Source organism: Mus musculus, chromosome 5 (genome assembly GCF_000001635.26).
Source record: "Mus musculus strain C57BL/6J chromosome 5, GRCm38.p6 C57BL/6J".
NCBI lineage: Eukaryota > Metazoa > Chordata > Mammalia > Rodentia > Muridae > Mus > Mus musculus.
In genome coordinates this window covers 33,103,830-33,116,660 of record NC_000071.6, presented here as the reverse complement: position 1 = coordinate 33,116,660, position 12,831 = coordinate 33,103,830, and the positions used below count along the sequence as shown (strand labels likewise).

General features: G+C 42.9%; 1 protein-coding gene across 1 annotated transcript in view; it reads right to left on the bottom strand.

The window, feature by feature from the left end:
* Slc5a1 (solute carrier family 5 (sodium/glucose cotransporter), member 1) overlaps positions 1–12,442 on the bottom strand; it is a 58,481-nt gene extending 46,039 nt beyond the window's left edge. Inside the window, exon 1 of the mRNA NM_019810.4 lies at positions 12,070–12,442. Within this exon, the coding sequence (NP_062784.3) occupies positions 12,070–12,204 (135 nt within the window). The 5' untranslated portion in view covers positions 12,205–12,442. The remainder of the gene's footprint in view (positions 1–12,069) is intronic.
* Positions 12,443–12,831: the final 389 nt, after the last annotated feature.

Here is a 12,831-nt window from a genome sequence, read left to right as displayed (position 1 = left end):
AGTTCTATCCGCCCTGCACGCATGCACACGCCACAACCTCCTGCCCCCTCACCCCCACCTCACTCCCAGCCTCAGCAGGCTCACACAAAGGAGCTCATGAATGTTCAGACAGGGAAACTGAGGCCCTAGAGCCAGCTATGTAGTTTACCTACCATGCGGTTTGGGGCAAGCCCTGGACCTGTTCACTTTGTTTTCTTTGCATGTTAAACAAGGGGAAATGGGACATTTTTGTGTGTAAGTGTGTGTCTTTCTTATGTGCATACCAAGGTGTAATGAAATATACTTTTAAAAAGTACTAAAGGGTATGTAACTTAAATCTCAATAAAACTGTTAAGAAAAAAAGGGGGGCTGGAGAGATGGCTCAGCCATTAAAGGCTTGGCTCACAACCAAAAATATAAGAAAAAAATTAAAATGTCGAAATAATGCACAGTGTAAACACTTAGTCCTACTGAAAAGACAAGATACTCAAACTCAACTCATATTTTTCCTCTCTGATATACATGGGAACTTGCTAGAGCCATTAATTTGCAATATATTGTGTCCGGGTTCAGAATGAACGAAAAAAGCCCTTCTGATGGCAAGAAATACTTCGCAGAGGGGCAGTGTTTCCCCAGGTTTTGAAGGAAAGGTGGGGTTTTGTTAACCTGGGGGGGGGAGCAGGGAGGAGGGGGGAGATTTCAGACTTCAGGACTGGCAGTTTAGGGATTGAGGCAGTTCAGCACCCAGTGTGTGGAGAGAGGACAACAGCGATCCTACCTAGCTTTTGAGCCTGGCCTAGGTGAATGAATGTGGAGAGGGTGAAAAACAAGACTATATTGAGGCTCTCAAATGCCAGGCCAAAAGGAGCAGGCTTTATTCACAGACACAGGGAGCCACTGAAGTCTTGAAAGGAGGCAAATGGCCTATATACTCCATCACAGAATGAGCACAGCCTCGCTCACAGCTCCTCTGGAATCACCACCTCTGAACCCCTCTCTCTCTCTCTCTCTCTCTCTCTCTCTCTCTCTCTCTCTCTCTCTCTCCCTCCCTCCCTCCCTCCCTCCCTCCTTCCCTCCCTCCCTGGCCCCTTTGTCCAGACTCTTGTTAATGACTGATAGTGGCTTTTCTCTTATCAATGGTCCAAAGAAATTAACCTCTGAAGTCATTTCTGCAGCAAACACATCCGCAGCAGAAACACCACTCTTACAGGTGCTCAGACTGTGCCAGTGGCTTGGAATCCTTTGGGAAATAAGGCTTTTATGCATCCAATCCATCAACAAGGATTTATTGAGCATCTCTGTGTGTAGTGGAGTACCAGGGAGAGCACTCAAGTCTTTCTTTCCTGGCAGTGTGTCCTTCCTCCCACAAGACATACTCTGAAGACTCAGTAGTCTTCCTGGGAATAGCAGCATGGCAAAGGAACAGAGAAGACAGCTGACACTGAGATGGGAATAAATACTAAAAGGTTCATACTCTAGAAACTGACTGGGGAACGATCACTCTTAAGATAATTCTAGCCGGGCAGTGGTGGTGCACGCCTTTAATCCCAGCACTTGGGAGGCAGAGGCAGGCAGATTTCTGAGTTCAAAGCCAGCTTTGTGTACAGAGTGAGTTCCAGGACAGTGAGGGCTATACAGAGAAACCCTGTCTCAAAAATCCAAAATAATACTACTAATAATAAAAGAAGATAATTCTAAAGTTAGAAACCAAGGAACAAAACGCCCACCCAACAATAACAAGACCAGAGATCAGCACCTAGAACTACAATCATCTCAAACCCAAACTCCTACCCAGCAGTGTAAAATCACAATAACAGCCAGGACAGTGTGTCTTCACTGTAGCCCTGTAGCCTATCCACAGGAGGCCTGAGAAACACAGCACAGCTAACCCAAAAGCCAAGGGCTTCAAAGTGGCCTTTATAAATTTGTTAGAGGTCCTAACAGAAAAAATGACAAGCCCATTAAAGAAATCTATGAAGCACAAACAGTGAAGTGAAGAAAATAGTTCAAGACTTGCAAGTGGAAATAGAATCGATTTTAAAAAAAAAATCCAAACTGAGGGAAAACTGGAAATGAGAAATTTAGGAACTCAGAGGCAAGTCTCACCAACAGAATGCAAAAGATGGAAGAGAGACACTAAGGCACTGAAGGTGGGATAAAAGAAATGGATACCTTGGTCAAAGAAAATGTTAAATCTAAAACAAAACCAAAGTGGAACAAATAAGCAGGCACAAAACATCCAGAAAATCTGGGACACTATGAAAAGACCAAACTATGAATAATAGGAACAGAGGAAGGAAAAAGGAAGCCCAGGTCAAATACACAGAAAATATTTTTAACAAAATTATAGAAGAAAATTTCCCTAACCTAAAGAAGGGGGCACCTATCAAGGTACATAAAGAGTATAGAACACTAAATACACTTGACTAGAAAAAAATTCCGCTTGGCACTTAATAATTAAACATACAGAACAAAGAAAGAATATTAAAAGCTGCAAGTGAAAAAGACCATAAAAATATAAAGACCTATTACAATGATATCTGACTTTTCAATGGATACTCTAAAAGCCAGAAGGGTCTGGACAGATGTTAAAGAAGTTCTAAGAGACCCACAGATGCCAGCACATACATAGCAAAACATCACAGCAGATGGAGAAAGATGTTTCATGGTAAAAACCAAATTTAGTAGTATCTATCTATGAATCCAGCTCTACAGGAGCTAAAAAGAAAACTGCAACCTGAAGAAGCTAACAACACTCAAGAAAACAAAACAAAACAAAAAACCCACACCACAACAATAAAATAATGGAAATCAACAAACACTGCTCACACAGTGTTTGCTCTCAGCAGCATGGTCTTAATTCCCTAAGAAAAAGACACAGACCAACATTTGCTGTATCAAAGAAACACCGTAACATCAAGAATAGACATTGCCTCAAGGTAAAAGGATGGAAAAAGACATTTCAAGCAAATGGAGCTAAGAAGCAAGAGTGTACAGCCATTTTAATACTGGAAAACTAGACTTCAGAGCAAAACTAACCAGAAGAGAAGAGAAGGTCACTACATACTTGTCAAAGAAAATTCCAAGAGGATGTTGCAATTCTTAGCGTCTATGCATTAAAAACAAGGGCACCCAAGTTTTTAAAAGATATACTATTATAGCTTAAATCACATATTAACCCTCACATGGTGATAGTAGGTGATTTCAGTATTCCACTCTCATCAGTAGACAGATCATCAAGGCATAAACTAAACAGAGAAATGCTGGGGCTAACTGACGTCACCAGATGATGGACCTAACAGAAACTTACACAACACTTCACCCAAACACAAAAGAACATGCTTTCTTCTCAGTGGCTCAAGGAACTTTCTCCAAAATTGACCACATGCTTAGACATGAAGGAAGACACAACAGATACAAGAAAATTGAAATAACTCCCCATATCCTATCTGACCACCATGAATTAAGGCTGGATATCAACAACAACAGAAACAATAAAAAGTTTACAGACTCATGGAAACAGACAATTCACTACTGAATGAAAAATGAGAGAAGAAAGAAATGAAAGACTTTCTAGAAATGAATGAGAATGACGTCACAGGATACCCAAGCCTATGAGACAGGATGAAGAAGGCTCTAAAAGGTGAGTTTACAGCACTAAGTGCCTACATCAAAAAAAAAAAAAGGAGAAAGTTCATATTAGGAACTTTGGAACAAAGAGAGAGAGAGAGAGAACACCCAAAAGAAACCAAAAGTAATAGATGGCAAGATATAATCAAACTCAGGGCTGAAATCAGTAAAATGGAAAGAAAAGAATCAATGGAACAAGGAGTTGGTTCTTTGATAAAAATCAATAAGATTGACAGACCTTTATTCAAAATAATTAAAGATTGAAAGAGAATAACGTAATTAACCAAATCAGAGGCAGAAAGGGTATATATAACAACAGACACAGAGAATCCAGAGAATCATAAGGACGTGCTTTAAAAACCTATACTCCACCAAACTGGAAAATCTAAAAGAAAGGGACATTTTTGATACATACCACCTACCAAAGGTAAATCAAGTTCAGATTTAAAAAAATTAAACAGACCTATAATCCCTAGTAAATGGAAGCAGCCATTAAATGTCTCCCAACCCAAAAACAAAAAGAATCAAAACAAAAACCCAAGGACAGATGGTTTTAGTGCAGAAGAGTTTCAAAGAAGAGTTAATGCCAACACTCCTCAAATTATTCCATGAAATAGAAACAGAAAAACGTTGCCCAACTCATTTTATGAGGTCACAGTCACTCTGATACCCAAACCACACAAAGACACAACCAAAAAAGAGAATTACAGACCAATTTTTCTTATGAACCTAGATGCAGAAATTCTCAATGAAATACTTGTAAACTGAATCCAAGAACCCATCAAAAAGGTCATTCATCATGATCAGGTAGGCTTCAGCCCAGAGATAGTATGACATATGTAAATCTATAAATGAAACCATATAAACAAACTGAAAGACAAAAAACATGCGATTGTGTGGAAAGAAGTGTTAGTGCACTGTGTAAAAGTGTTCACCTGTCAATTAAAAAAAAAAAAAAAAGCTTTGGCCAATGAACTGAGGCAGGAAATAGGGGGTGGGAGTTCTGGTAGAATGAGAGAAAGAGAGAAAGAAAGAGAGAGAGACAGAGAGAGAGGGAAGAAGGGAGGGAGGGAGGGAAGAAAGGAACGAAGGAGGGAGAGAAACTCTGGGAAATAGTCAGCAGGGGGAAGATTCTTCTGGACATAAAGAAAGGTGGTCTGGGGCTGGCGAGATGGCTCTGTGGTTAAGAGTGCCGACTGCTCTTCCGAAGGTCCCGAGTTCAAATCCCAGCAACCACATGGTGGCTCACAACCATCCCTAATGAAATCTGATGCCCTCTTCTGGAGTGTCTGAAGACAGCTACAGTGTACTAACATATAATAAATAAATAAATCTTTAAAAAAAAAAAAAAAAAAAAAAAAAAAAAAAAAAAAAAAAGAAAGGTGGTCTGCATAAGCCTGAGGAGAGGTAACTAGCCAGTAGAAGTTAGACTAGAACATACTGGATTGTTGAGATATGAGCTAGTCAGGAAGCAGAGCCAAGGTTATTGGCCTAAGCATTTACTAATAAATAATTAGTCTCAGAGTCATTATTTCTGGGAACAAAGAGCTGGGGAGGAAAAGCCCAGAGTTACATTATCATCTCATTGCGTGTAGGAAAGACCTTTGACAAAATCCAACGCCCCTCCATGATAAAAGTCCTATAGAGATTAGGGATACAAGGGACATACCTCAACATAATAAAGGCAGTTCACAGCAAGCTCGAAGTCAACATCAACAAAAATAGAGAGGAACTCAAAGCAGCTCCACTAAGGTCAGGAGCCAGAAAAGGATGTTTGCTCTCTCCATATCTATTCAGTACCTGAAGTCTTAGCAATAAGTCAACTAAAGAAGATCAAGGGGATACAAACTGGAAAGAAGAAGACAACATATCTCTAGTTGCAGATAATCTAATAGTGTATATAAGTGACCCTAAAACTTCCACCAGGAAACTCGTACAGCTGAAAAACTCTTTCAGTAAAAGTAGCAGAATACAAAGTTAACTTTACAAAATCAGTAGCCTTCCTATATACAAATAACGAAAGGACTGAGAAACAAGTCAAAGAAATAACACCTTTCACGGTAGCCTGAAATAATATAAAATATCTTGGGGTAATTCTAACCAAGCAAACAGAAGACTTGTACAGTAAAAATGTTATGGCCCCGACAAAGGAAACTGAAGAAGGATCAGAAGTTAGAAAGAGTCAGTAGGAGTAAAGCAGCGAAAACAGTCCCCCTACAAGAAGCAATGCACAGGTTCAACACCAGCCCCATAGAATTCCAACACAGTTCTTCACACAACTTGAAAGGGCAACTTTCAGCTCCCTAGGGAAACACAAAATACCCAGGATAGCTAAACCAATCCTGAATGATAAAAGAATTGCTGTAGGTATCACATTTCAAGTTCTATACTACAGAGTATTAGTAGTTTTAAAAAAATAATGGTATTGACATAAAAACAGACACACTGATCAATGGAATCAAATCAAAGACAGAACCATACTCTATGGACACCTGATTTTTTTTTTTAAATAGAGAAGCCAGAAATACAAACTGGAGAAAAGGCAGAATCTTCAACAAATGGTGCTGTTCAAAGTGAGTGGCTGTATGTAGAAGAATGCAAATAGATCCATATTTATCACCCTGCACAAAACTCAACTCTAAAGGAAAGACCTCAACATAAAGCCAGACACACTGAACCTAATAGATTAGAAAGTGGGGAATAGTCTTGGACTCACTAGCACAAGAAAAGACTCTAAGCATAACTCTTAGTGCACAGGCACTAAGAACCCCAGTTGACAAATGGCACCTCATGAAACCGTAGAGCTTCTGTAAAGCAAAGGACACCGTCAGTCGGACAGAGCAGCAGCCTATAGAATGGGGAAATATTTTTTACCAAGTACACATCTGATAGAGGTCTACCATCCAAAATATATAAAAACCCAAGGGCTGAAGAGATGATTCAGTAGTTAAGAGCACCAGCTGCTCTTCTAGAGAATCCGGGTTCAACTCCCAGCACCCACATGACAGCTCACAGCTGTCTGTAACTCCAGTTCCTGGGGATCTGCTACCCTCACACATTATACATGCAGGCAATACACCAGCGCACATAAAAACATACTTTAATTTAAAAAAAACATTTAAAAGAGGAGAGGGAGGTTTACAGGTCAAAACAGAGAATGCTCAGAGAAGGAAACACGAACGACTGAGGAGCAGTGAAAGAACTATGTAGCATGCTTAGTCATGGGGAAATGCAAATCAAAACTGTTTTGAGATTTCATCTTACACTAATCTGAATGTCCAAAACCAAAAACAGAAGTGACAGCTCATGCTGGAGAGGATTTGGAATACAGGGAATGCTCCTCCATCACTGGTGGAAATGCAAATTTGTACAGTCACCATAGAAATCAGTGTGGTGGTGGTTCATGACAGAGATAGGAATCAACCGACTTCAAAACCAGCTATACCACTCTTGGGCACATACATAAAGGATGCTCCAATCCTAATACAGAGACACTTGCTCAACTGTTTTCAGTGCTATTCTATTCATAAGAGCCATAAACTGGGAACGACCCAGAAGTCAATCAAAAGATGAATGGATAAAGGAAACTTGGTACATCACCAATTGAATATTATTTAACCATTATAAAAAATGAAGTCGAGGCTGGAGAGATGGTTCAGCAGTTAAGAGCATTGACTGCTCTTCCAGAGGTCCTGAGTTCAATTCCCAGCAACCACATGGTGGCTCACAACCATCTGTAATGGTATCTGATGCCTTCTTCTGGTGTCTCTGAAGACAGATACAGTGTACTAGTTATATAGATATTAAATAAATAAATAAAATTTTTATAAATAAATAAATAAATAAAATCACAAATTTGCAGGTAAATGGATAAAACTAGAAAAAATAATCCTGAGTAGGGTAACCGAGACTCCAAATGCAAATATAATATACATTTGTTTCTATGTGGATATTAGTTGTTAAGTCATTGGCAAGCATGCTACAGTTTGTTTGACTATAGAAGTTGGGTAGAGAGGAAGGGACTGTGGGAAAGGGAGGCATCTCCCTATGGAGGAAGAGTAGAATAGACAGTGATAGATGGAGGGTTGGAGCCGGGACTGGCGTGGGAAGGTCTAACAGGAAGCTGGAAGGAAGAAGGGGACAAGGGAGAAACAGCTAAAACTAAGGGCCATTTGAGGGGTCATATGAAAGCCTAGCACAGTAGAAACTTCCTAAAATACATACAAAGATGAAGGTTATCTAGATGAAATCACCAAATAACAGGTCAACTATTAGGCTGTCTTAAAGCCTCCTCGGCCAGCAAAAATAAACTATTATTTTTCAATTTAGCCTCAGGCAAATTCTTAGAACCAGGGCAGAAAACCACCACATTATCAAAATTTCACAAGAACAGTCTCCAGCCCAGTTGCTACTATTGTTCCTCTCTGAGACCTCTTGAGATGGATCCCCACCCTCTGCACAGCTCTCAGCACTATTGTGTCATAACGTAGTCCAGAGACACCTATATCAGCCATCTGATTCACTAAATATCACACTGGCCCACCGTGCTGATGGCCTTATGCTGAATGGACCAAGTGACCAGGAAGTAGTAACCACTTCAGACTTTGTTGGTGAGGCATGCGCACATCAGAGGATGGAGAATATCCAACCGAAATTCAAGAGGCCACGACCTCAGTGAAACTTCCAGGAGTTCAGCGGGATGGGGCGCATATAGATAATCCTTTCCTAAGGTTAAAGATTACGTTATTGCACCTGACCCCACCCACTACTAAGACCTTAGCACAATGCTTAGTGGGCTTATTTGGATTCTGAAGACAGCACATTCCTCACTTGGGTGTGTTACTCCAGCCCATATACCAAATGACTCTAGCTTTGAAACTGCTACCTTCCAATGGGACCTGGAACAAGGAAACGGTTCAGCTCTTCCAGCTGACGCACAGAGAGGATCCTGGGGATTTTAAATTAGGGTAATCTGCAGTCAATTAGTCTCCCTTTGAAAGACAGCTCTTGGCTTGCTATTGGACCTTCACGGAAACTGAATGTTTGACAGAGGTCCATCAAATCACCACGTGACCTGAGCTGCCCGGCAAGAGCTGGGTATTAGCTGACCCATTAAGCCACACGGTATAATGTGCACAACAGAGAGAGGCAGAACTCTGAGAGAAAAGAAGGAAACGAGCCAGGGTGTTGGCCCTCAGAGTGGAAGACTCACGTGTACCAATCATGTTCGGTGGAACCTACATAGAGCACAATCAAGTGACATGTAAGAAACTGAGAAGCTGAGGGTGTGGGGTTCGAGATGGTACCAGGAAGATTTTTTTTTTTAACCTCCTCCAGGCTGTCCAGAAATGGAAGCTGGACCCCAGGAGAAACTTTATGCTGAGATATTCAAGGTAAAGCTATGGGCAACTCTCGAAAATTCTTTTGTCCAAAGTTTAATGAAGAGATATATGATTATAGGATGAAGAGGATTGAGGCCAGCAAGGGCTGCAAATCCATGAAGAAAGAAGAAACAGAGGACATGGGAACAGCACTGTCCCTTCAATGGTGGGGAAGGAACAGTGGAGGCAGGAAAGCATTGTCTTGAAGCAGAGAGAGAAAGAATAGCACAGGCTTTGCATCGGATGCTCTGAGTTCTAATCATCCCTGCTCGGGTACTGATTCATCTAGATGAGCTCTGGTTACATGTTCTTCCCCCCAGTGATAAAATGAAAACGTTGGGTTCCCCCAGAGGCTGTTCCGATTCAAGCATTCAATGGTGCTATTAACTGAAAGGCCATTCCAACTCCTGTAGCAAAGATCTTATTGGTTTAAATAACAAAACTCTGAAAGACAAGCAGTCTGGGGAAATGGCTCAGAGGTTAAAAGCACTGGCTGGGGCGTGGTGGCACATGCCTTTAATCCCAGCACTTGGGAGGCAGAGGCAGGCGGATTTTTGAGTTTAAGGCCAGCCTGGTCTACAGAGTGAGTTCCAGGACAGCCAGGACTATACAGAGAAACCCTGTCTAGAAAAACCAAAAAAATAAATTTAAAAAAAAAAAAAAAAAAAAAAAGCACTGGCTGGCCTTTCAGAGGACCCAGGTTCAATTCCCAGAACCCATATGGCAGCTCACAACTGTCTGTAACTCCAATTCTGCGTGATCTGACGTCTTGAACCCTTAGGACACTGAACACATTGGAACAGACATGCAAACAACACACCTGTATACACAATATAATAAACTACTAATAATAAATTTTTGAAAAGAGAACAAAATAGACCTGATAGTAGGTGCTTTGGATTTTGTGGGTTCTCTATCACATAATTTTATTTTGCCTTATTCTATTATGTGTATAACCCTCTAAAAGTGTAGAAGTTATTCTTGGCTTATGAGCCATATAAAAATGGGCTGTGGCCCAACATTTAACCATTGGGCTATAGTTCTTAACAACTCTAGTTTGGGTTGTTAGCATCTCCCAGCAAGAATAAGGTCAGTGATTCAACTTAAGCTGCTATAAAACCCCCTGAAGAAGCAACGTGAAATAGTGAGGGAAAAGAGAAATGAATATCAAGCAAGTAATGGCCCAAAACTCAAAGATAACCAAAGAGGAAGCAAAGTTGACCCAAACTGAATATTGTTGGAATGGATGAGGCTGGAGATGGAGGAGCATTAGCTGTGGGTGGTTTTCTAAGGCAGCACAAGGGGCTTGGGTTAGTCTCTGCAACCCAGAAGTCACTCAGAAGCCAGTGTATCCATCCTTAGATCAAGCCACCGTAACACTTCAATAGGAAAAAGAGGAGTGGTAAATGAGCAAGGTCCAGAGGCACTGGCTAATGGAAGATTGAACATAGACCAAATACTAACAGGCTCATTAAGTAGCATTTTAACAGGACAAGTGACATTAAATCACAGATATTTCAAAAGTGCAAACACCATAAGAAATGTAAACACTTGCAGGATTACTGGGAAGGCTAAGAGAAGCTGGGATAAGAGCACTGAGTGATCAGTGCATTCTGGGAAGGGGGCCGTCTGGTATGGCTAGCAGATAGTGGGCTTACATCTTGGCTCCAGTATCTATCAACATGAACTGGAGGGCGAAGGCAGGGAGCAAGCGCTATGCTTGAAGATCTAGTGTCTAGGCAAGGATCAGGACACCTAAGTTCCTGGAACAGTCCCGAGGATTGCAAAATCTTAGGCAACTCACAACCACCTGTGACTTCAAGTTCCTCGTGTGTGAAACTGTAACTGGCATTCCTGTCTTCCCAGTTCTGTGGCTTTTCGTGTGAAGGTGTATTGTCCAGCTCACTGTTGCTGCCCATCTTATTTGAAAATACAAGCAAGAACTATCCAGGGCATGGATCCCAAACCCTGGAAGGTGAATGGAAGAAGCCTAAGAGATATTCCTAGACTCATAAAGACCTTTCAGACTCAACTCTCAATATTTGGAGGAGGGGATCCTAGGCATAGATGCAAGCACGTCTATTTCAGACGTGGATGAACAGAGGCTGTGGGAGGTTCACTCTGCATCATTTAGTTCAACCACAGGAGAGCAGTAGTCGAGGTGCCTATGCTAGACACTTGCTACTGTTAAGGAAGCCAGGTATACTGATGAAGCGTCCACCCCACAGGTCCCATGCAAGTGACACTTGGGGAGCCTTTCTGTTATGTGTGATTTATACAATTCTTTTTGAAAATAAAAGAAAAAAATCCATGTTTCCTTTTACTCCCTGATGGAGCTCTGTTAGTGAAAGGGTTAATGCCTGCCATCCTTTCCTAACTCCAGCTTCTTCCACACTTCAACCTTTAGAGGTAACTAAAATGCTTGCACACTTTGCCCAGCTGTTAGGTGTGCCAGCATCATAAATGAACTTTCCAAGTTCCAGGCTTTGAAGAACAAGTTTCTCTGGTTTGGTGTGTCCCAGAGTCCCAAGAGGAGAGATATATATACTTCCCTCTTCCTGAGACCAGTTCACTCTCCGTTCACCTGCTCCTTCCTCATCTCTAACCCCAGATGGCCTCTTTAATTCCACCATGCAAGACCTCTGGATTACCCTTCCCCAGAAGGGGGCATTGGTCAGCCATAGGCTGCCCCAAGCACCTGCAGTCTGCAGAGGTGATGACTTCCTGGCTCTCAGCTGTTGCTTTCCCATTGGAAAGTGGATAATTAAGAGGTCAGACAATGCTGCTCCAAGTTGCCTTTCCTGTCCCTCACATTCTATTCTAGTCTCTGTGACCCTCTACTTCCCCCCTCAGCCCAGGATCTTCCAGGGCCTTTCTGACAGGCTCCCTTCGGCATCCTCTACCTTCCTACCTACAGGCCTCCTGTGTCCTGAACTCTTCCCCAGCGTTCCCGGGATATCTCCACTGTAAGCCCATCCTGCCCCTTTGTGGCTCAGGGAAACCATGGCATTTTTGTGTGTCCTCTCATGCCACACAGTCGCCCTGGCCTCTCTAGCCCGTGCCCAGGACCCGCACATACCCACAGCCCGACAGCCATCACCACCACGAAGTAGATGACGATGACTGAGATGTCAGCCGCATTGCGAATGCGCTCGTAGGACGGGATGGGTGCATCGGTGGCAGTAACCGCGGGGCTCAAGGTGCTACTGTCCATGGCGGTGGCGACGAGTCCCTCTCGGCTCACAGGCTCACCGGGGCCACTCACTCCTTATACTGCTTTTGAGTTAATGATCAGCCCCGAGGGAGGGGACCCGCGACAGTGGGGCTGCGCGGCAGGAACGCTGGGCCCCTGTGCTGCTGCGCTGCACCGCACCGTCGGGAAGCAGCTCCTAGGTGTGCAGTGCCTTAAGAAGACCGAGCAAAGCTCAAGAGAGTCTGCGGGCGCCTGGGCGCCTGGCCGGCAGGTAAAGTCTGTTCTGTGAGCAGGGAGGGGCCTGCTAAGGGGTGGTGACTGCCTGGCACAAAAGTCCTCTGTGTTCCTGCAGTGGGCACCTCGAACAGTTGCCACGCCTGGTCTGCCACGGAGTCCCACGTGAGGCAGAAAAGGAGTTGCTACACAGAGGGACCAGAGGCACCTGGAGCCAAGCATCTATAGGCTGGGGCCCATCTGCGGCAGGTGCTTTTGAAGCAGACCTGGCATCTTTGTGGACTGCCGTCTCTGTGAAAGAGGAGTGCAGGACTTCTCAGAGAACTCAGCCAAGTTCTTGGTCTCCTGGAGAAATGGTCAGGAGGATGAGACTGCTGGACGGTGCTGGGAGAAAGTCAGTACAAATCTCTTGAC